Genomic DNA, 22,592 nt, shown 5'->3' with positions numbered 1-22,592 from the left:
AGGTGAGCGGTGTTGTTGGAATTCATTGCGCGGCTCTTGCCGCCCTAAAGGCTGGAGTTTGCTCCCCTTTTCCAGACGGGGAAGCTGAGGGCCTGGAGAGGGGCTGGCGTAGGGCCAAGCTCTCGGACTGGCCAGTGCAGGGGCCGGGCTGGGAGGGGGCCTCGGCGGCCCTCCGGGCGGGGGCGGGGGCGGAGCCTCGGGGGGCGGGGCCCTCAGCCTCCGCGCCGGCGCCGATCGGCGGGCGCCCCCCCTTCCTGTGCCCCGAAGTCCGCGGCGGTGGCGTCCAGAGACCGCAGCCGCATAGAGCCGGAGCCGAACGGGTGGCGGCGCCATGGCGTGCGCGGGGCTGCTCACTGTGTGCCTGATCCGGCCGCCTGCGCCGGAGCCCCCGCGACCCCCCGCGTCCGCGCCGGCAGCCGGACCCGCAGGACACGCGCTCTTCCAAGACGTGAGTGGGGAGCGGGCCGGGGGCGCCGGCGCTGTGGCCCTGGGGGTGGTGTCTCTCGCGGTGTCTCTCCAGGTCTCTGTCGTATCTCTCCCTGTGTCTCCCTGGACTCTGTCTCTCACTGCCCCCGTCTCTGCGGCTCTCTCACTCTGCTTTTCCCTGTCTCTATGCCCGTCTCTCTTCCTCCAGGTCTGTTGGGGACCCTGCCGCTGCCTCTGGGTCTCTGCCTCTGCCTCTAGGTCTCTGCCTCTCTCACTATCTCTCTCTGACCCTGCTGTCTCTGTTTCCGTGTGTCTCCCTTATCTTTCTCTCTCAGCCTTTGTGTCCCATTCTGTCCCTCATTCTTTCTCTCTTTATCTCTCCTTGTCTCTGGTTCAGTGTTACTGTCCCTCCTGCCCCCCAACCCGGAACAACCCCATGTATGTGTCTGGCCGCGGGGGCGGGGGGGCCGTCAACCCTTGATCACAGGAGCAGTCACAGTGCCCCTCTATGGCAGCCCGGGTCCAGGTTGACCCAGGCAGGGGGGCCTGGAAGAGGAAGCAGTCCCCTGACTCCTGACCTGGTGCTGACCCAGAGTCCCTTAGATCCAACCCAAGGATCCCACAGTTGGTCGGGGCTGCCCACAGTCACTCTCTGTGGTCTGTACACCCTCTCCTGACTGGCAGGTGGCCCTGCAGCCCCTATGGACACCAGCGTGGAGCAGCCTGGCCCAACCTCGGTCATTGCCCTGAGCCCCTTCCCCACCTTTCACCCCAGCCCTCAGTCCGTCCTGTGCCTCTCATGCCCCCACTCCCAGAGGTCCCTGCCAGTGGGAAAGGCTGTACTCCTGCCCCCTCCCCACTGTCCCTAGTGACTCAGCACTTGACCACAGTCCTCCCAGCTGGAAGGGACCTGACCCTCCCACTTCCCAGATGGAGAAACCAAGGCCTGGAGGGTTAGGGATATGTCCGAGATCACACATGGAGGCAGGGGCACACTAGGGTGTGGCCCTAGGCATCCTCATTCTCAGCTTAGTACCCCTCCCCCACTCTTACCCCCGTGTATCTCCAGGCTGCTGGGCTGCTGTGTGGACCCCGAGCCAGTGGCAGACCTTCTCTGAGTCAGGCTTCTGGCTAGGGATTACATTCATCCCTGAGCCTCACTGACCCAAGAAAACAGCCAGAGGGAAGAGGTATTCAGGACCTGGAGCTGACAGGGGCTCTATGTCCAGGCTTTGGCCTGCCCCTCCTTGCCAGGCCTGCTGGTGTCCTATTGGATGGGCTGCTTTGGGTGACCTGGGAGTCTCTGGTCCCTAGGGGAGACAGGGACCAAGTCTTGACTCTGCTCCGCTCTTGCTGCCTCTGTTGCCCTTCCTGTCTGCTTCTCCATGAATACAGTCTGTCCACCCTTGCACGTACACACACACACACACACGCACGCACACAGGCCTGCCCAAGACCCTCATACTGAGTTGGCCTCATAGGAAGCCCCAGCCCTGGAAGGGTTAACCCTGGGCTGCTCCCCTGTGTGCTAGTGGGAAAACAGTCACCCACAAAGAAAGGACTAGCCACTACCTGCATGTCAGGGTCTTCAACAAGCTCACAGAGACACAGCGCGGAGTGGGCAGAGTCTGGGACAGCCCATAGCCACACAGCAGAGTTGGGGTTCAGGTCTGGGATGGGTGCCCAGGATACTCAGGCCGCATCTTGGCCCATCTCCCCACCTTCCTCAAGCTGGGACCGTTCGAGGGCTGATGCATCAGACAGAACTTGGGACTGACTCTGGGTGTGGGAGGTGAAGGTGCAGAGAGCTGGCTTGGAGCACCCCCCATGAGGCCAGGCCCGCAGAAGTGAGCAAGCAGTGGGGCCCGCTGTGTGCTCTTCCTGTGCTCACCTTGCTGGAAAAGCTCCTGCAGGGCCGAGCTGGGCAGGAGGAAGGGAGACACAGGGGGCAGGCCAGCCACCTGGGGCTCTGTTGAGTTGGGTGGGAGCCTCTTGCCTCCCAGCTCACAGCTCCCATCCATGCCCTTTTGTCCTTTAGGTTTTCCGCAGAGCAGACAAGAATGGTGAGTGTGGTTTCCCCTGGGTCCCACAGTGGGGGCATGGGTGACGGACATCAGGGAGGCTCAGGGGAGGGTTGGGGGTTTGGGGGCACAGTCTAGAATGGAGAAAAATCTTGAGAGGACCCAAATCAGGAGAATGAACCCAGGTGTCCTTCTCGGAAGAAGTGTTGTTTTGAATCAAGTTTGGCAGGATGGAGAGTGGAGGAAGTGTAACCTAGCCAGAGGCTGGAGGTGGGGGCTTATTTTCATGCAGTGCCCTGGCACACTGGGGGGTACTTCTCGTATATGACCTTATGTTGTCCTCACAACTGCAAGTTAGGTGAGAATTCTTCACCCCATTTCACAGACAAAGGAGCAGGGGCCCAGAGGGGTAAAGCAGGCTGCCTGAGGTGGTGGGCCTTGAACCCAGGTCTAATGTGATGCTTGGTCCCAGGCTCCCTGTGTGAGGGGCTTGGAAGGGTGTGGTCATGGAGATGAGGCCCTGTGGGGGGTTTTATCTTAGATTTTTAGAGTGCTCAGTAACTTTCCACATTACCAACCATCTGGACACAGGGAGGGCTTGGGCAGGATAAAGCTAGGTCCAGGGAATCAGCTCCTCCTGCCCTGGGTCCTGGGCAGTCTCAGACTCTTGTCTGGCAAAACCTTGAAAGCTAAAGCAGGAGCCATTAGGAGACCCTGCAGGCAGGTTGCTGTGCATAGATGACTCAGAGCAGCCCACGGTGCCTTGATTGGCCAGTGGAGGGTCTGAGCTGAGACAGCCCGTCAGCCTTGACCTCACTTTCAGCTGGGGGCTTCAGACCTGTTTATGTTTCAGCCTCCTTGAGAGAGGATTGTGTCCCCACCCCTTGCCCCTTCTCCCTGGGTCTCTTCAAATTGGTGGAGACCATTTGTTCCAACCGGTTCATCAGGGCACATGGTCTCATTTGGATCACAGCATCTTGTCTGGGGAAGTTCTGACCCTCCCCCAGCTCCACTCTCCCCACCCCATCTGCTTAGAGACCTCACAGGTAACACTCGGCCTCTGCTACATGTGCCCTGTGGATGGGGAGGCCTTTCCCTCCTGAGCCAGCCTGCTGCTACTTACAGGGGCTCCACTCTTAGGAAGATCTTATCTGACTCCCTGTGGCTTCTCTGTGAACGGCCTGGGTCCAGAGCACGGAGGTCCCCTCCACCCTGGAGCCACACTGGCCAGCATGTGGGGCAGAGACCCAGCCCCGAGTCCTCCAAGTGACATCTGGCCCTGCCATGATCTGACTGTGACCCAGGCTGTTGTTCATTTGTTTCTTCATTTGGCAAACATTGAGTCCGTACCCAGTGCCACATGTGTACTGCCCTGTCCCTTGGGTGCCTGCAAAGTGGGCCCTGTTGCCTTAAATGGGCACCTCTGGGGGCCCCAGCCCTTTTGTCCCCAATGGCCAGGCCTCCCATAAGCTCAGAATCCCATTCCACTTGGCTGGGTGTTTGTGAGATGCTGCAAAGCCTTCAGTGGGCCTGGATCTTGTGGCAGGGGTTCAGCCAGGGTCAGGGATACTGACTCGGCTCTCTGTCCACCCACCCCGCCCAGATGATGGTAAGCTCTCATTTGAAGAATTCCAGAATTACTTTGCCGATGGGGTTCTCAGCCCCGGGGAGCTGCGAGAGCTGTTCAGCAGTATTGATGGGCATCCCGCTGAGTGAGTACTCAAGGGGGATGTGTGCACCGCATGTAGATGTGAGGCCAGGCTGTCCCAACCCCACTGTGTCTCCTGCTGCTTTGGTTCCTTATGGAGGATGAGGGGGGCAGAGGGAGAGGGGTGCCAGGGCTCAGTGCCAACTTTACCCACCCACCTACCCCCTCCCTGGCTCCAGCCTTGCTCATCACACTGCTTCCAGCTGGGACCCCCAAAATAGCCAGGCCTGAGTCACCACCTATGGTTCAGCCCACAGGTGTCCCCTCTTCCAACTCCTGCTTCCTGCAGGGACCAGAGGATGCCTGGGGACAGCTGGCCCCCGCCTGCTTCCACCCATGGATGCAGGTGCTTCCACATCTACAGGCCTTAGTGCGAGTTTGCTTGCCTTCTCTCCTGCTTCCTCACATGGGTGCACACACATGCACAGCTATCCCTCCCTCTTACTCCCCTTCCCCCCATCTCCTTAGAATAAATCCTAGGCTCCCATGTCCTCCCATGTCCTCAGGCTTGGGCTGGACCCTTTGTCTGCAGTGCTACCACCTAACCACCACCAGATACTCCAGTCAGATTTCTTCTCCTTCAAGGCCTAACTTAGGCAGCCCCTCCTCCAGGAAGCCCTCCCTGACCTACCAAGTAATACTCCATGCCTTCTCTGCATTTCCACAGACCTGGGGCCTGGCTCCCCCTTCCCAGCTCTAACCACTCCTCTCTGGCCTGTGTTCATATCTGCCTCCCCGGCCTGAAACCCCTTTGGAGGCAGAGAGTGGGACTGAAATTTTGCCCTCAGGGAGTGTTTGGCGGGCTGATAGTACCCGTGCTCCCCCTCTCTGTCCACTGAGCAACTTAACCTGGGGTGGAGTCAGAAGTTGCCTCCTTGTCAGCGTGAGCTGGGCAGGAAGAGGAGAGGAACATTGGCTTCAAAGTCCCAGTTTACCAGGCCCAAGTCAGCGGGTCTGAAGGGCGCCTTCTCTTTTCCCTGTAGCAATTTGGAAACGGAGAAACTGTGTGGTGAGTAGGCCCATGGGAGCTCTTGTCTCCCGGGACCCCTGGGCAGGTGGGTGTGATGAGAGGCTGTTGCTGGTGTCCCATGGAACAGGATCGGCTGGGCTCAGGGTATGAGGCCTGGTTGGCTGCTGGGGAATTCCAGCTTGTAAGTGGGGGCGTGGGGGTCCGGGAACCTTTGAGCACCTCCTCTGCCCTCAGACTACTTCTCTGAACACCTGGGCGTCTATCGGCCTGTGCTGGCTGCACTGGAGTCGCTGAACTGTGCAGTGCTCACTGCCATGGACACCACCAAGCTGGTGAGTGGAGGGGCTGATGGTGGGTGGCCCAAAATGAGGGCACGGGGTGTCTGCTGTGCTATGGCAGCCTCCACCACTGGGCTCAGGGCTGTGGAGCTAGAGGCCTGGGTTCTGATCCCGGCTCCCACTTTCTGGCTGTGCATCTTTACCTCTCTGGGCCTCAGTTTCCTCATCTGTAAACTGGGCATTATAATAGAACCTACCTCCAGACATTTGTTGTGACAATTAAACGAGAATGAAGGCAGGGATTTTTGTCTGTCTTGTTCTCTACTCTATTCCCAGCACCGAGACCTCTGCCTGGCACGCAGTAGCCACGTCACACCTGGAGCTGCTGCTGCTACTGCTTTTATTATTGACCAGACCTAACTGTTGTGGGGTATGAAGGCCAGCTCCCAGCAGGGATGGGCTGTGGGGGAGGGCACGCTCACACACATCCAGACGCTCGTACTGGTGTGTGGAGCTTGGTTGGGGGGCAGCCTAAGGACATGCATGAGTAGGCAGGCATGTGTGCACCCATGTGTTGGTGTCTGTGTATGGACACGTGCGCACAAGCATAAACAGTGCTCATGGCCCGGGCTCCAGGCCCTTGGATGGTATTTTAAAAACACCAAAAGGCACCCCTCCCTCTGTGTTCTTTTTAAGAAATGTCTCCACCTAAGGGGGTGAGGAGGGAACAGTGAGCAGGCCTGGGATTGTGCCTGACCTCACTTTGAGGCTCTCAGCAAGTTGATGATCATCTGAGGACAGGGCTTCCCCTTCTGGTTGCTTTCACATGGGATTTAGTAGTTTTTCAAACGGTCACCCCTTGGGGCCTGGCATGGGATGGGAATCCAAATGGTATATGATGAGGGGTTGGTATGTTATGATGACTTCCATATCTGTGGCCTGGACACGGGTGGGGGCATCGCTTTCCTTGTTGCCATGGAAACAGGGCCCTGGGGGTGGGCCCCTAGACCGGCATTCTCTGAACTGGCACTGGTTAGTGGGGATTCAAACTGCAGGTCAAAGTAAGGGCCCCAGGGGTCCTGACCACCTCCTCCTGGCCCAGAAAGGGGTAGAGCGTGACCCATCACCACACGACTCTGCCAGCTCCGATCACTGAGCCTTTTATCTGGCACTCAATGCCTCTGATAGAGCTGCAGCTCAGCCTGCCAGGTGTCTGCCTCTGCACCCCACCCCCAGTCCAACATGAGTCAGTTGAACACTTCATGCACCAGCCTGGAGCCACATTCCTGGTACATGGCCCGGGTCATCCAGTGGCATTGGAAGGAACGCAGTGAGGCCACCATGGAGCTGCCTGTCCACACTGCTGGGCCACGCCCGGGTTTGGCCACCAGGCGAGGCTGCAGTGCCCCATAACCATGCCGCCGGCACTGGGCTTCCAGCTCCATCTCCAGGCGCTCAGTGAAGCCAGGGAAAAGCGTGGAGCCACCGGCCAGCACCACGGTGTTGGCCAGCCGTGTCCGTAGTGTTGCGGGCGTCCTCCGCAGTGCCCGGAAGGCCAGGGTGGGCAGTCCCGGCTCAGCCTGGCCTAGCAGACCCGGCTGGAAGATAGGTTCCGGGCAGCGGAAGCGCTCACTGCTGAGGCAGACAGAGCACCCATTGCCTAAGTAGAAACTGACAGGATGGTGGCGGGCAGGGTTACGGAGGTCACCCTCGAAGTCCAGCGACACATAGCAGCAGCGCTTCTTGAGCTGTGTGATGACCTTGCGGGGCAGGGCATGCAGTCGTTGATCGGGGCAGGCTGCCACCAGCAGGTCCCGCAGGTAGCGCGACAGAGTACTGCCTGCCACGTCCAGCCGGAAGGTGGTCTCGTGCCACGAGTGGCCCGCATAGATGGGTGTGGCGTGGCACACGCCAGCGCCCGCCTCCAAGGCCAGCCCGCTGAACGCGCCGACAGAGTAGAGCGCCAGCAACGCGGTGCTGGCTATGTGGCACGCGGGCACTGCCAGGGCCTCGAACAGCAGCAGCTCGGCCAACCTCTCGCGGCCCGCGGGCGGAGCCGACGGCGAGTCGCTCACCAGCACCGGCCACTGCTCTGGGCACACCCGCAGGCCGCCCACCAGCAGGCGCTCCCACAGCCCCTCCAGCGCCTCCCAGTCCACCACCACGCCGTGCTTGATGGGGTGCGCCCGCGCCACGCCGCCCGCCAGCTCATAGCCGGGCGCCCCGGGCAGCACGGGCCGGTCCCAGCTGGGCACCAGGCTGGAGCTCTTCAGTACCAGGCGCGGCTGCTCCTTGCCCGCGAAGCCCGCCTTGGTGAAGCCCGAGCCCTGGTCCACCACCACCGCTACGCGGCCCAGCGAGGGCAGCCGGCGGACCCGGCGGCTCCCGGACAGCGACGCCACCTTCGGGCCGGCCACGCCCTTCAGCCCAAAGCTCCGCCCCCGGCGTGAGAACCCCGCCTCAGCTGGACTTGATGGTGGCCCGCCTTTCAGCTCTTGGCTCTGCTTCGTGGGCCTACATCCCCGCCTTTCTGCGCTAGAGAACTATCGCTCTCATTCCTTGGGCTCCGCCCTCTGGTCCTGAAGTCCCGCTCTTCTGGCCGGAGTGGAGGTCTCTTTTCAGGTCTTGGCTCCGCCCCCGGGCCTGAGGCCCAACCTTTGGTTCAAGTGTCAGTCTCCGCCCTAAGTGGGTTCTGGCTCAGTCCCTCTTGGTCCTCCTCTGGCTCAAGGCCCCACCCCCTCTCTGAGGACTCGCCTGGGTGGTGCGGCTCCGCCCCCTAAGTAAGCCCTTGCTGAGGTGGACGATGAGAGGGCCGCTTTAAGAGATTGAGAAGCCTCCAGGAGCAGCTCTGAGAATGAAGGGGTCTTGTGGCAATGTTTTCCAGACATATATCCCCCTTGGGGACCCAGGAGTCCAGCCCAGCCCTTGAGACCCTGGCGGTCTCCTGGCACTTCTCAACTGGGTTTGACCCAAGTATTGTAGCTCCTGGTCGTGGAGTTTGGAGGGGGTGGTCAGAGAAGGAAGGAAAAGAACTTGGACTCATTGTGACCTCAGTTCTCAGCACCTGCCGTGCTTTCGCAGCCTCTACCCTGATGAAAACACCTCAGACCCATCCTCTCTCCTGGGACAGGGTCAAGGGCAGTGATTTTGACATCCAGGGGTCTGGCCTCAGCCGCCCAGCCCAACCAATTTGATTCCTTCCCCAAACCACTTCGGATTATCTGATGTGCTCTGGCCAAATGTGCGGCCCCTTCCCTCTCAACGCTGAAGAGAAAGCTCTTAATTATGGATCTCCAGCCACCCTGAAGGTCTCTGTGTGCTTAGCCTTCAAGGGCCCAGGTAGCCCACAAAGGGATCCTACCTTCAGGGGCTTACAAACATGGACCTGAGTTTGAGACTCAGTTCTGAGGCTGACTCATTGTGCACTGAGCAAGTCCTAATCTCTCTCTGGGCTCAGTTACTTCCTCCGAAAGGCGGTCGTCCTCACACACAGGAAATAGTCCACGTCTTGTCTCTGCAGAGTCTCTTTATTCTCTTTAGGACCATTCTGGATGCAAGTTGAAGACCCATTCCGGTGAGCTTAAGCTAAAATACGGACTTTTATCACAAGGGTCTTGTATGTCTTATGGATACCAAGGCAAGGGTGAAATCAGGTTTTAGGAAAAGACTGGAATCAGGGCCTGACTGTCGGCCTGTGGGGGACCCAAGATGTGCACTGGCTCTGCGTTCTGGTTATATTCTTCTCGAGACTGGCTTCAGCCTGTGCACGTTCCTGTAGAAAACATAGTCTCCTACAGCTCCTAAATTACAGACCTAGGGAAGGGGCTGATAGGACCAGCTTGGGCCAATTGCTTATGCCAGGAGGTGTGGCCACATCGAGGAACGTGGTTACCCTGATTGTAACCATGTGGATGGTAGGAAAGGGTCAGTTCTCACAAAGCACCAGGGGAGATGCTATGGGTAGTACAGCCTCCAGCCTGATGCAGGTGATGTGGTGTTGACACTGACAAAAGTGTATCTGCAGCAGAGGCTGTGCCTGTGGTTTTAGTGAACTGGGACCTTCACCCCTGATGCATCTGCCCCCAAAGGGGGCATTCTGATGTTGGTCTCCAGTGGAATGCAGGCTGCAGGTTTGGCAGGGCTGGAGGGGTTAGGGTCCGGAGCTGGGTTTGGGACACAGGAGAGAGAGAAGCAGCTGGGTCCCGCCCACAGAAAGCATGCAGGGCCTCTGTGAGTGAATTAGGGAGGTGAACCTCGAATTGAAGACCACAAGTGGCAATATGGCCAGAGCAGGGGTGAGGGTGGAAGTCACTAAGAAGCCCTAGAGGCGAAGACCAAGGCTGGGGGTCTGGACCTGTGCATCCCAGTAATGAGTTTGGGCACAGTGGAGAACCAGTGTGAGCTTATGAGCGGGAGCGTGAACTGCCCTACAGATCAGTGGTTTGGAAGAAGGCTTTGGTTGCAATGTGGGGAAGAGGATGGGACAGGGTAATTTGGGAGACAAGTCACTGAGGTGCCTTGAGGGTTACCAAGCAGAGTGGGTTAGGAGTGAGGGGTCAGAGGACCAGGGACCCCAGCCTCTCCTCCTGGGTGCTCTCACAGGCAGAACGTTGAGTCTAAGCCTCAAACTATGCTGACCATGAGACCTTCACAGTTCTTCCCCAAGGTGGTGGCTTTTTGCCTGGGACCTTCCCTCAGCTTAAGAAGGACCTGTGAGTGCTGGAGACTCTTGGAGCTGCCTGGCCTCTGCTGGAAGCAGGCCCCTCCTCCTAGCGTGGCCAAGCCTGGGTTTGCCCAAGCTCTCTTCCATTGGGCCTGCAGAGCCGTCAGGATCTGACCCGGGCCTGGAGCTGGAGGGGAGAGGAGCAGCCTCCCTCCACTGTGGCACGGTGACCCCACCCCACCCCGCCCCGCCAGCCTGGAATTGGGGTTCTGACTCTTGGGTCACAAGAAAGGAGGAAGCAAAAACCGCCTTGGCTCCAGGCCATGGCTGTGGCTCTGCCTTCAATACGCCTGTTCTCCCCTGTCTCGCTCAGGGCCTCAGTTTCCCCCACCCCAGCTCTACGCCCCGATGCCTCAGACAGGGAGGGCTACAGGCGCCAGGGTTGCTATGCGCTCTTTATCGGTATGGACTGGGGTCCGGAGGTCCGGGCCAGGCACTCAGTGCCGCGGGCGAGGGCAGCGGCGCCGCTTGCTCGGCTGCTCCTAGGCAGGGTAGGCGTAGCGGCCAGCCTTGCTCTTGGTCAGCAGACCGGCGATGAGCCACCGCCAGCCATGCGCGGCCTTGGCCCCGCCCCCCGCGCCGGGCCCGTCCCCGGGCCCACCCGCCACGCGGCGCTCCTCCTGCTGCAGCTGTGCCTCCAGCAGCAGCAGCTTGACTAGAATCGTCTTCGTTTCGCGCCCACGCGCGCTCTCGCGCCGCTCAGCGCCGTCGCCCGCACCTTGCAACGTGGGCGCCGCCGCCTGGGAGCCCAAGGGGGTGCCCGCCGCGTCCTCACCCGGCCGCCCGGGCCGCGCGCCGGGGCCCGCCGTCGGCTCGGCTAGCTGCTGCCGCTTGTCCAGGGGGAAAAGCAGCACGATCTTGGTCTGGGGGTGAGGCAGGGGCGTGAGGGGAAAGAGCACCCCCCACCTTCCTATCGGGGACCCTCACCCACCCGGGACTCCTGCCATCCTCCCAGCCCGGGCAGGGGGAGGTGGGGGAGGCAGGCACCCTGCCCCCCTTGCCCGGGATCCTGCCTCCCCTCTGGAAACCCTCACCCCCGCCCCCGCCAGGCTGACCTCCTGAGACCTCACTCCGGTCACGTTTATGAAATACGCTGCCTGCCCTCCCAGCCTCGATGCTGAGACCCTCACCCACCCCGGACCCTGTCCAGGGCCTCTGCCCACTTGAGGAGGGGGAATGGAAAGGGGGCATAAGGGAACTCCCTGTGCCCATAGCCCCAGTGGCACCAGCTAGGGCTGATTCGCCATGCCAGGACCTCCACCCGTCTGTCCACCGTTGGGAGAATCCCCTCCTGCTCCCCCTCCTAGGCTCCCAAGTCTCATCCACCTCCTGGTTTCTGCAATACCTGCTCTCCCTTCTGGGTTATTAGGACCCCATCCACACCCACGTGGGTTCCTGGGATCCTCATCCTCAGAAGGGGTTCTCTAACCCCTTCCATGCCCCACAAGGCCTAGAGTCTCAGCATCCCCTCCTGTCCACCTGTCCAGGTCCCCTGAACTCCATCTGCCCCTTGCCCTCCTGGGACTCACACTCGGCTTCTTCCACTTGAGGTGGTTGAAGAACTGCTGTTTCCGCCAGGCCTTGTCCATGTCAGGTGGCCTCTCCTTGCGGGCCTGCTTGGGCACTTTGGTCCTCTTGTGGGAACTGTTGTTTCCCATGGCAGGGCTGGTCACCACTGGGGGGGCCCGGCCCATGCTGCCTCTGCCCTGCCCTCTCTCTGGCTGGGGGTCCCTGCCCAGGCTCTGTCCCAGAGAGGCCACATTGTGACCTCATAGGTCGACCTTACCAGCTCCCGGCTCCGAGCTGCTCCTCCCAGAACACACGGGCCAAGCTCGGCTCCATTTACTCTGTCTGTGACTTCTGGCCTTGGTTTCTCAGCTGTAAAACTGGGCTAATGACCGTAAGTGAGGCGATGCTTGTAAGGTGCTTAGTGGTGAGGAGAGGAATTTCTGTGACCTGGGTTTGAATTCTGACTCTGCCGCTAACTAGTTGTGTGACCTTGGCCAAGGTAATCAACTTCTGTAGGCTTCAGTCTTTTCATATGCAAAATGGGGTCAATTATGTTTCCTGTAAATTATTACGAGGGTTAAATGAAACTCTGCTTAGAAACAGGGCCTGACGCAGAATGGGTGCTTGTGTCAGCCAGGTTCTTTGGTTGTAAACAACAGAAACGGATCAGTCATCTTAAGCACCAGCAAGGGAATTTATTGGAAGGATTTCGGGAAGCTCAAAGAACGGCCAGGAAGTCTAGAGATCAGGCTTGGAGAAACCACTGGCCTGTCTGAGAATGAGAGGTCCCAGCCCCACCTCTGTCCCTGCCCATCTGATGGCTGAATTGAGGCAGGCTATGGGCAGAAGACGAAGCCCTTGATGTAGGGTGCCTCTGGAGCACCTTGTGGAGGGGGGCACCACAGCTCCCCAGGACTCCCACCCTGTACTGTGTACAGGTGGAGTGGGCAGGTTTCTTGTTAGAATTATGTTTGACAATGAAAACAATGGCAGTTCTTTATTGAGAACTTATGTGCCAGGTACTAGGCTGAGCCCTAGGTAGGAGATAACTCACTGGAGCCTCTCAACAGCTCAGCGAGATGGCTATTACCATCCCTGTTTTATAGGTGAGGAAACTGAGGCACAAGGAGATGAAGGTAGCTGGGGAGTCTCTGAGCGTTCCAGGTGGGCAGCACAGGGCCTGGCACATGGTGGTCCTCCCTGTTTCTGCCTGCCTTGGCAAGGGCTGGGGGGAAATGGCAGTGTAGACGGGGATCAGTGCTGGTGTGTGTGTGTGAGGCCAGCGACCTGCTGTCTTGTATCTGCAGCTCCTAGTAAGAGGTGCTCAGTAAAGGTTTGTTGCATGGATGAGTGAATGAATGAATGGATGAATGAATGAATACTAAGCCTGTGAGTTTGGGGCCAGCTGGTGAGTATTGCACCATATCACACTGTCATTTTGCCTTGTGGGTCAAAATTGCCCTGCCCCACCCGACCCAGCCCAGTCTAGCTGTGCCTGCGGCCTCAATGGCTGAAGGTGGGAGCCCCAACAGGGAAAGGGCCTTGAGGGCCAGAGAATGGCAGATGCTTCTCTGTGAGCTGGCCTCATACCTCCCAGTAAGAGAGGCCAGGCCCAGACAAGGAGGGGGTCCGGCGTCTGCTCCCCACCGAGTCCCAGTGCCTTTCTGCTTATGCCAGGTCTGCATGTCCTCTGCTCTTTAGGCTGCCACTGTTGCTCTGATGAGCAGGGGGTGGGGCGCAGGGGGCAGCTCCCCATTCAGAAATACATGCTTGGAGCCAGGAGATGCTGACCATGCCCCCTCTGCCCCCAGGAGTATGAGCGGGCCTCCAAGGTGGACCAGTTTGTGACACGCTTCCTATTGCGGGAGACGGTGAGCCAGCTCCAAGCCCTGCAGAGCTCGCTGGAGGGGGCGTCAGATACCCTGGAGGCCCAGGCCCATGGCCCACGGTGTGTGAGGAGCTCTGCCCACCTGTGGGTCCGGTTCATGAATGCCCCATATCTCCATGTGTCAAGGCCCTCAGCTTTTATCATGTTCCATGTTCTAGCATCCTGGAGCCCAAATTCTTGTTCTTAGGGAGGCCAAGAGGGGTGAGCAGGGGTGGCTGGCTTTGAGGCTGGGCCTCAGTGTCCCGGGAAGCCTGTCTTACCCACCCAGGCCCGTGCTGGGGCCCCAGAGCTTGGCCCCGTGAGTCTGGGAGCAGTGGGCTGACCCTCCACTCCCCTCAGGTCAGATGAAGAGAGGGTGGAGGTGCAGAGCAGGCCCCGAGGCAGCCGGCGGGCAGGGCGCAGGGCCCTGCGGAGTGTCAGTCGGTCACCCACCTGGTCTCCTGGCTCCTCTGACACAGGTGGGTGTGCCTGCGGTGGGATGGGAGGGCACGGCATCCCCCAGGGCCCCAGTGTTTGCTCCTCCACTTTCCCTCAATTCATCCCAAGAAGCCCCCAGCCTGAGGGGGCCCGTGCCTGACCCCCAGGGCAGAGCTCAGAGGCTGAGATGCACTGGCGGCTCCAGATCAACCGTCTCCAGGAGCTCATCGACCAGCTGGAGTGCAAGGTGAGTGGCCGTGTGGCCAGTGCCCCGTGCCTGTGGACCTTTTGGGAATCCACCCAAGCCAGGCACACGCCAGGGACCTGGCCATGCTCTGCGTCCCTCACAGGCCCCCCGGCTGGAACCCCTGCATGAAGAGGAGTTTACCCAGGGGCCCAACTCGGTGAGTGTGTGAGAGGGGCAGGCAGCTGGGTGTGGGAGTTCGGGAGGAGATCATGAAGTGAGGAGGTTCACGGCCAGCTGCCCCCAGCCTCTGTCTTGTACATATGCCCCCTTCTCCAGGCTTGACCCAGCCCTTGTCCCCTGGGCCTGGCAGGCAGGTGCTGGGTTCTGGCCCTTTGCTCTGTGACCCTGCAGAACTCTGTCCTTCCATGGGCGTCAGTGTCCCTTGTCTACAGTTCTGAAAGCTGGGTCTGGAGCAGTGTGGACAGAGGCTAAAGGGGGCAGGAGGAAGTGGTGCCATACTGCAGGAGAGTGGGACAGTGGCTGGATCGAGGCAGCAACCTTGGTGATGGGAAGAGGAGGATGGAGTCAGGGAAGCTGGGGGCCAGGCTGGGGCAGGAGCCCGACCTCAGGGTTGGCTGGGTCTGGTGCAGGACAAGAAGGGCGGGGTCGTCCTGGAGGCCACAGCAGTCCCTCACCCCATGCCCTGCCCTACCGCACCCCAGCTGACCAGGCTGCCTCTCTTGCCAGCACATCCTCGTGGCCCAAAGGCAGGTGCAGGTGGCAGAGGAAGCCCTGCAGGACTTCCACCATGCCCTGTGCTGCTACGTGGACTTCACAGGGGCCCAGAGCCATTGCCTGCAGTGAGTCCTCAGCTGGGTGGTGGGCCGGCCAAGGTCGGGGTGGGGGGTGAGCACGAGGAATGCTGGGACTGAGCGTCCCGGGCCAGGGCTCTCGTTAGACACCCCTGGCTAGGTGGGCAGAGGTGGTGGCAGCCCAGGCCTGGCCTGGCCGTCTCTTTGGCCCTGCAGTGTGTCTGCCCAGAAGATGCTGGACAATGCCTCCTTCACCCTGTACGAGTTCTGGCAGGATGAGGCCTCCTGGAGAAGGTATGAGTGGTGGTCTAACAGCTAATGTTTATAGAGTATGTGCCCTGGAGTGAGTCAAGCCTGGGTTCAAATCATCCTCTCCTATTCACTGGCTGTGTGACCTCAGGAGAGTTATCCCTCTGAGCCCCAGTGGCCTCCTTTTCAAAATGGGAGTGATCATAGTTCCATCCTCTTATCACCTAAATGAGATGACATGTAAAGAACTGAACACAGTGCCAGGTACAGGGTAGGTGCACAATGAATACACACCTTACCACTGTGCCACACCCTATGGCATAGGGCCTATGCCACATGCCTTGTGTGTTATTTCATGTAATCCTCCCAGTATCCCAGTGAAGTGGACACTGTTGTCCCCATTTCACAGAGGAGAAAACTGAGGCTCAGAGCCACTACGAGGAAGGACTCAGATCTGAAACCAGGCAGCAGGACTGGGTGGGAGTGGGGAGCTTTTAACCATGTGGTCCTGATCCTTGGGGACCAGCTCCAGCCTTGGTCCACCTGCGGCCCTCCCCAGGCACCAGCAGTCCGCCTGCAGTAAGGCCTTCCAGCGCATCCTCATTGACCACCTGCAGGCTCCAGACACCCTCACCACTGTGTTCTTCCCAGGTGGGCTTCAGCTCCCAACCCTCTCCACAGCCTTGGGAACTGGGGGGAAGGGCAGCGGGCACCTGATGGCCTCTGACTCCCCACCTCTGACCCTCAGCATCCTGGTGGATTATGAATAATAACTGAGCCTGACCTGCATAAGCCAAGGACCCTGGAGCCCTGCCTGCCTCCTTCTGGAGCTTCTGGACCGGTCAGCTCAGCTCAAGACCAAGAACGCTGCCACCTCCTATACCTGGGGCCTGGCTCTCAGAGGCCTCCCCTCCCAGAGCCAGCTGGTGGAGAATCTCTCAGCCCGGGGATCAGAGACTGGGCTGCTTGCTTTGTATTTCTTTCTTTAACAGTGTATTTTATTGCTCACAGCTTTGGCCTCTGAGGCACTCTGGCATCTGTCTAGCCCAGGAGGCCTGGATTCTGGTCCCCTCTGCCCCTGCCTTGCTGTGTGACCCAGGGCAGGTCCCTTCCCTCTCTGAGTGGGCCTTGGGCTGTCTGGCTACCTAGTGGGTGCCTGCTTTCTTCTTGCTATCTTGGGGCCAGGCTTCTGCTCTTCCCCAACCAGCAGCAGAACCAGGGCTGATGCTCAGGGACTGTCCATACCCCCGAACCTCGACCCCCGAGGCTGGGCTGGATCAGTCTGCAGTCTGCAAGGACCTGGGTGTCCCCATCACCCTCCTGGGCTGGCAGGCTCCAGACTCTTTCAGCACCTGCGGCTGCACCAGAGCCCTCTGCAGGATCCTGGGTTGGTTTGCATGTCATTTGCATATCATTTGCATGCTCATGCCCACCCATACTAAGGGCACTATGGGAAGCCCCAAGGTGACCTTGCTAAGTAGCAATAATTTGGCTCCAGAGTCACCTGCTGCCCCCAGATACCTCTGAACCCCAGCCCAGGACCCCAGCCCAGAGGCAATAAAGGCAGTAGTCACCTCTGGCATCGTGTCCTCTCTCGCCCTTGGCAAGAAGGCCAGGCCCCCATTCCTGCTGATAGCGGGAACTTAATCAGGGCCAATCCAGGTTTCCTCAATTCAGGACCCTCTCACCCCACAAACCCTGGTTCTAGGGTCGTTCCTGGGAAAGGAGAATGGACATGGGCTCTGCCTTAATCCACCCCAAATCCTGGGGGTTCTAGCTTCACCCCCCCTTCGTTTGCCAACAGGGTGTGGCATGGAGCTGGGGACAGGCCACAGAGCCCTCTCAGGGTCCCAAATAGCATGGCCGATCCCTGTGAGAAGACCTGTCCCCAGACAGAAACTCCCCCGCCCTTCCAGGCTGGATTTGTCACCACCCCTACCACCTGACAGAGCCATAGGGCAGTTCCAGGAGAACAATGGCTGAGTCGGTCCTGCCAGCTATTGGTGGAGCCTCCTGTGAGCCATTCTGGGGGAAGGGACTTGGGGCATGGAGGGAGGTGACCAACACGGAGGGAGGTGAGAGGTGGCTACACAGGATGTGGGCTCTAAAGGGGAGGCACGTGGCACCACAAGAGCAGAGGCTGGCCTCTGACCTCGTCTGGAGGGTGTTGGGGTCAGGAGTTTTTAGGCAGAAGAAATGCACAGGTTCAGGCTCTGAGCGGGAGGAGAGCTTGCCTTAGAACTGAAGGAAGCCCAGAGGCGGGCTGAGGCCAAGGCAGGGAGGCAGCAGGGCCTCAAAGGCACTTGGTCTTGAGGAAGCTGTGGTAGGTTTTAAGGGGTGACTGGCCCGTGGGCTGAGTGACATTTCCCCAATGTGCTTGACTGCCCTGGTGGCGCCAGGTCGTGGCTGGGCCCTGAGGCTTGGCCAGGAAGGCAGCTCAGGGTAGATGTCCTAGTTTGGGAGGTTTCTCCCCAGTGACCCCTGTAGGAGTTCAGACTTGGCAGGGACCGACAGAGCTGCTCCCACTGGCCTAGCCACCCATGCCAGAGAACCAGCACGGGGGTCCCTGGGGGCTCCTCAGCCAGCACTGCACCAGGCTGCACCCCACTTCCTAGACTCTCGGCAGTTTCTAGAAAGTGCTGCTGGCACCTGAGTCTCTCAGGTCTGGGTGGCTGGAGGAGGTGTCAGTGTGTCTTTGCTAGAGAAGAAGGCCATCCTGGAGGAAATAATCCTGCTTTCTGTCCTGTGTTCTAATTCCTTCCGTTCTGTTTCCTTTATGAAAACAGTACCAACAGCAAACCCTCAAAACTAAAAAACCTTCCCATTGCCTTCTTTGAACAAAGATGCTGAAATTCTTAAGCTCAAGCTGACACATCTTTTTTTTTTTTGCGGTACGCGGGCCTGTCACTGTTGTGGCCTCTCCCGTTGCGGAGCACAGGCTCCGGACGTGCAGGTTCAGCGGCCATGGCTCACGGGCCCAGCCGCTCTGCGGCATGTGGGATCTTCCCAGACCGGGGCACGGACCCATGTCCCCTGCATCGGCAGGCGGACTCTCAACCACTGCCGCCACCAGGGAAGCCCAAGCTGACACCTCTTAAGTGGGTGCCACCCTTTGCCTGTCTCATCTCACCCTGCAATGGTGTTCTGAAAGTTAACAGTTTTTTGTTTTTTTTTTTAAAGATGGGCTGCATCTTCCCTTCCTTGCTGAAGGCTTGGAGGTGCCAGGGAGGGTCCTGCACGTGGAGGGGAGAGTGTCAGTCCTACAGGGTTGGGGAAGGCCTCTTGGAGATGGTGATGTTGGGTTTGAGCTGTGAAAGAATAGTGTAGCAGTCTCCAGACAGATGTGAGGGGCAGACAAGCAGGGAGAATGTTGCAGACAAAGGGAGCAGAAGGAGGAACTGCAGAGTGTGAGGGATTGGAGGTGAGTGGGGAGGCCAGGCCAGAGGGCGTTTGAATGATGTCTTGCAGGTAACAGGGAGATGGGGGGTTGCCAGACAGGGGAGTGCTGTGGGCAGGTGTGGAGCTGGACTGCAGACAGGAGCCTGGAGTTACAGCTACAGGGAGAACAAAGTTCTAAGCTGGGGCTATGGGGTACTGAGGGCCCCAGGTCTTTAGGTGTGTCTACCTATCTCTCGCAAGCCCACATTCATTTCCATGCTGCCATCCCCCCAGGCTCCCAGGTCTTGGCCACCATCATCTCTGGCCTGAAAGACTATGGCAGCTTCTTCACTGGGCTTCCCTTCTGTACTCCACTCCGCAACAGTCCATTCCCCATAAAGGAACAGAAAGAAGGGGTTTTCAAAACATCACGTAGTGACCATACTCCTCTGGCTAAGACCCTTCAATGGCACCCCCCTACCTTTAGCACCAAGATCACGTTTGATTTCTTGACTTGGCATTCAAGGCCCTTAGCAATCAATACCCACTCGTATTATGTGCAGCCTCACCCCCCTAAAACAATCCAGCTGAGCTGGGCTATTTGCAACCTCAGTCCCTAGGTTTGCAACTCCCCTTTAGAACTTTGTTCCCTCGCATCCTCTACCCCATCCACTCTAGAATTGCCTCCTTAGGACTTCCCTGGTGGCACAGTGGTTAAGAATCTGCCTGCCAATGCTGGGGACATGGGTTCGAGCCCTGGTCAGGGAAGATCCCACATGCCGCGGGGCAACTAAGCCCATGTGCCATAACTACTGAGCCTGCACTCTAGAACCTGCGAGCCACAACTACTGACCATGTGCCTAGAGCCCATGCTCCGCAACAAGAGAAGCCACCGCAATGAGAAGCCTGCGCACTGCAACGAAGAGTAGCCCCCGCTCGCCACAACTAGAGGAAGCCCGCATGCAGCAACGAAGATCCGACGCAGCCAAAAATAAATAAATCCAAAAAAACAAACAAACAAGAAAACAACCACTGGGCACCTGCTTTGTGCCAGGTACTGGGGATGGCAAAATGTCCAGGGCTGGTGACAGCACCCAGGTCAAGGACAGGCAGAGTACTGAAGCTGGGAGATCCTGACTCCTTCTGCCAGCTGCCACCTCTACCCCTTCACCCACTCCCCGCACCTGCCTCCTCACCTTCCTCCCACCTGTGCTCGTGACTCACCTGCATACATCAAAACCTGTCCTAGGGACTGGGTCAGTGCCAGGCCAGGTGCTGGAGAGACAGCAACAGTCTAGGTGGCTGCCACTGCCCTCCAGCTCTCAGAGAGAAATATGCACACCAAATCCCCTTAACACAGACCCTGATGGGTCGAAACAAAAGGCCTTCAAGAAGTTATTCTCAGGAATTCCCTGGCGGTCTGGTGGTTAGGACTCTGCGCTCCCACTGCAGGGGGCATGGGTTCGGTCCCTGGTCGGGGAGCTAAGGTCCCTCATACCACGCCGTGTGGCCAAAAAAAAAAAAAAAAAAGTTATTCTCAACACAAATACTACTTGAGGAAGGCATCAGGTTCCCAGCGGGATGCTGGGACAAAGGTGAGTCCTCAAGGACATCACATATTGGCAGAGAGAAAGAAAAGCAGGTTGTGATGGCAGCCTCTGTTTACAGGGGCTTCCTGGGTGCTAAGCCCTATGCTAAGGGTGACTCCCATATGATCACATTTCACCTCAGAACAGCCCAGTGGTGTAGGCACCATTAGCATCCCCAATTTACACATGAAGAACCAGAAGCTCAGCAAGCAAGTGCTTGCTCTGAATCACACAACTGGATCTACTGTCTGGTACCAAGAGCTACTTGCCGTCAAACGTGAACATCGCTGAGCAAAATTTCAGGCATCCTCTGGTAATGGAAACGCTGGAGGACGGTGGCAGCTTTAACAAAGGAGGGAGTGAGGCCAAGCCCTGGGGCTGCAGGATGGCAGACGGGGCAGCAAGAAGAGCCAATGGAAGCACAGCACGAGGTGGAGGGTGGATCTGATGTGGGCTTTTCAGAGCTCAGCCCTTGGAAGGTAGGTGGTGCGGGTGCTGAGTACTCATCATTTCTGCAACTCCCTAGGAGGCACCCAGAGAAAGTCAGTTGAATTCATGGGGCAGACAGGCAGCCTCAGAAAAGGCTGGTGCAAAGGGGAAGGCAAAAGGTGCTGGGGTGTGCACTCTGGATGGGAATCTGGCTTGTGGATGGAGGCAGCAGAGGTAGCAGGTCTGATTCTGTCCACAAGAGGGCGCCTGGCACCAGGCAATGAAGCCGCCCTGGAGAATGGGGGGTGGTTTGTTGCTGGTTCCCCGATGGTCTTGGGAGAGAGGATGTGGAGGAGGGGATACATCCAACTCACTACCTTGAAATTCCAGTACCAGAAACAAGCACAGACGGGCAGGATGAGTTCAGATCGATGCATGTTTGCTCATTCTGGGGCTGCATCATCTCAGGCCAATTATTTCCCTTTATACTGAGTCAGTAAGTTCTTTGACTGCCTCCTTGGTAAAATTTGAAAGGCCTCTTCCCTTGAAAACTGCCTTCCAAAAGGAACAACTCTTTCCTTTTTTTCCATCTCCTTCTCATACAGTAATGCTTCACTCATTTTGATTCATCTAATCTGCCATTCAATAGTGCACTATTTATTTCAATGATAGTAATTTCCAGAATTCTATCTTCAACTCTGCCTTAGTCTCTTACTCTTTGCTAATTTTTTTCCAGCACTTTTAGAGGTTTCATAGTTATTTTATATTCTGTGTCTGATAATAACAGTATTGAAGTCCCAGGGGTCTAAATCAATTTTTTTTTCCTGTTCGGGAAGCATTTTATTATTGTTCCAAGTTTAAGAATTTTCACTGACAAAATCAACACTTAGAAAATCTTCATTGCTTTGCTCAGCTTCTGAATCTTGGTTTTTGAAGACATATTTCTTTCCAGTACGGACAATCATTCCACCCGTGATTGATGGCTCAATCTTAACTTCCAGTTTCAACACTTGGCCTTTACTTAGAAAGCTCTTCAGGGCCGTTTTTAATTCAGCAAGAGTGGCTTCATCTAAAGGAGGTACAGTGGTAACTGCAAGGTATTTCTCCACTCTGGACACTCATCATAGTAGAAAAGTCAGAACTATGGCTCCAGGGGTATTGTTCAAGCGACCATTTTCAGCAAGCAAATTGATCCAACCGGATGTGAGGGGAGAAAACCTTTTTTTTTTTTTTTTTTTTGGCTGTGCCGTGACCAGGGATCGAACCCAGTTCCTTGGCAGTGAAAGCGTGGAGTTCTAACCACTGAACCGCCAGGGAAGTCCTGAGAAAACCTCTCTTTTGCTGTCATGTCATTTAGGCTTTTCACCTCAATGTAACACTTTACATAGGGATTCATAATGGAAGCAGCCATTTCAGGTTCCTTCAAGATTTGTGCTACTCTCAACAATTCTTTTGCTACTTGCTCCAGTTTATTCTGTTTAGATGCAGCAGAATAAAGAGCTGTGGCATAGCGACCTTTGATACCATATATCTGAACACAGGTTTGATGGTGGCCTCACAGGCTTGATGAATGGCCTGAGCACAGATCTACTGAAGCATCGCACCTGCCGAGAGAGCCTGGGCACAGCTGGGGCTGTGGGTCAAACCTGAGTTGATGAGAGCTAATATTTTGTTCCCGCTGACTGTTGCTCATAGTGGCTCATTTGCTTGGACGTGAACTTTAGTAACTATCTTGGACAATTTATACTTGGTTGATATGTAATAATATGATTATAATATTTTTCTCTGGAGGATTTGCATTTTTGCTTCTCCCAGATACCAGGAGATACAAGCCTGGAATCATCTTAATTTCTCAGTCCAGGGATTCTTTGACCTCTGGAGTAATGAGAATCTGAACCTCAGCTCCAGGAGACAGCAGACATAAAGTAGTCTCTGGTCAGGTTTTCTCTTTCTTCCAGCAGGGCCAGAGAGATGTTCTCTGCTCAGTTCCCTTTGCAGACAGGTCAAT

The 22,592-nt window shown here is 57.5% G+C and overlaps 3 protein-coding genes across 3 annotated transcripts; 1 reads left to right on the top strand and 2 right to left on the bottom strand.

Annotated features, from left to right (window-relative positions):
* Nucleotides 1-225: 225 nt before the first annotated feature.
* Nucleotides 226-22,299, top strand: NECAB3 (N-terminal EF-hand calcium binding protein 3). Its single transcript, XM_022592667.2, has 13 exons — nt 226-448; nt 2,465-2,489; nt 4,051-4,159; nt 5,139-5,164; nt 5,360-5,457; nt 13,447-13,583; nt 13,863-13,981; nt 14,108-14,187; nt 14,291-14,344; nt 14,875-14,987; nt 15,156-15,233; nt 15,748-15,839; nt 15,937-22,299. The coding sequence occupies exons 1-13, from the start codon at nt 332-334 to the stop codon at nt 15,963-15,965; spliced, it is 1,077 nt and encodes a 358-aa protein (XP_022448375.1). The 5' UTR covers nt 226-331; the 3' UTR covers nt 15,966-22,299.
* On the bottom strand, nt 5,828-9,310 carry ACTL10 (actin like 10). The gene is made up of 3 exons (XM_089895460.1): nt 9,296-9,310; nt 8,865-8,950; nt 5,828-7,938 (listed from the first exon to the last, which is right to left on the bottom strand). Exons 1-3 carry the CDS (start codon nt 9,308-9,310, stop codon nt 6,651-6,653), a joined length of 1,389 nt encoding a protein of 462 aa, XP_089751586.1. The 3' UTR covers nt 5,828-6,650.
* C15H20orf144 (chromosome 15 C20orf144 homolog) lies at nt 10,469-12,914 on the bottom strand. The gene is given in 2 exon segments (XM_022592629.3): nt 10,469-10,989; nt 11,656-12,914. Coding segments are annotated over 2 exon segments (591 nt in total). The 5' UTR covers nt 11,821-12,914; the 3' UTR covers nt 10,469-10,563.
* Nucleotides 22,300-22,592: the final 293 nt, after the last annotated feature.

This window comes from Delphinapterus leucas, chromosome 15 (genome assembly GCF_059928025.1).
Source record: "Delphinapterus leucas isolate spDelLeu-1000000601 "Yukka" chromosome 15, BTC_Dleu_Yukka2, whole genome shotgun sequence".
Taxonomy (NCBI): Eukaryota; Metazoa; Chordata; class Mammalia; order Artiodactyla; family Monodontidae; genus Delphinapterus; species Delphinapterus leucas.
This window is presented reverse-complemented; position numbering and strand designations above follow the sequence as displayed.

Excerpts from the sequence above, each read along its gene's own strand:
- NECAB3 (XM_022592667.2), top strand. The coding sequence starts at position 332 with ATGGCGTGCGCGGGGCTGCTCACTGTGTGCCTGATCCGGCCGCCTGCG. Across the intron at positions 13,982-14,107 it reads TCCTGGCTCCTCTGACACAG|GGCAGAGCTCAGAGGCTGAG; the intron begins GTGGGTGTGCCT and ends CCTGACCCCCAG. Across the intron at positions 15,234-15,747 it reads GATGAGGCCTCCTGGAGAAG|GCACCAGCAGTCCGCCTGCA; the intron begins GTATGAGTGGTG and ends GGCCCTCCCCAG.
- ACTL10 (XM_089895460.1), bottom strand. Across the intron at positions 7,939-8,864 it reads ACGACCGCCTTTCGGAGGAA|CGCAGAAAGGCGGGGATGTA; the intron begins GTAACTGAGCCC and ends ATAGTTCTCTAG.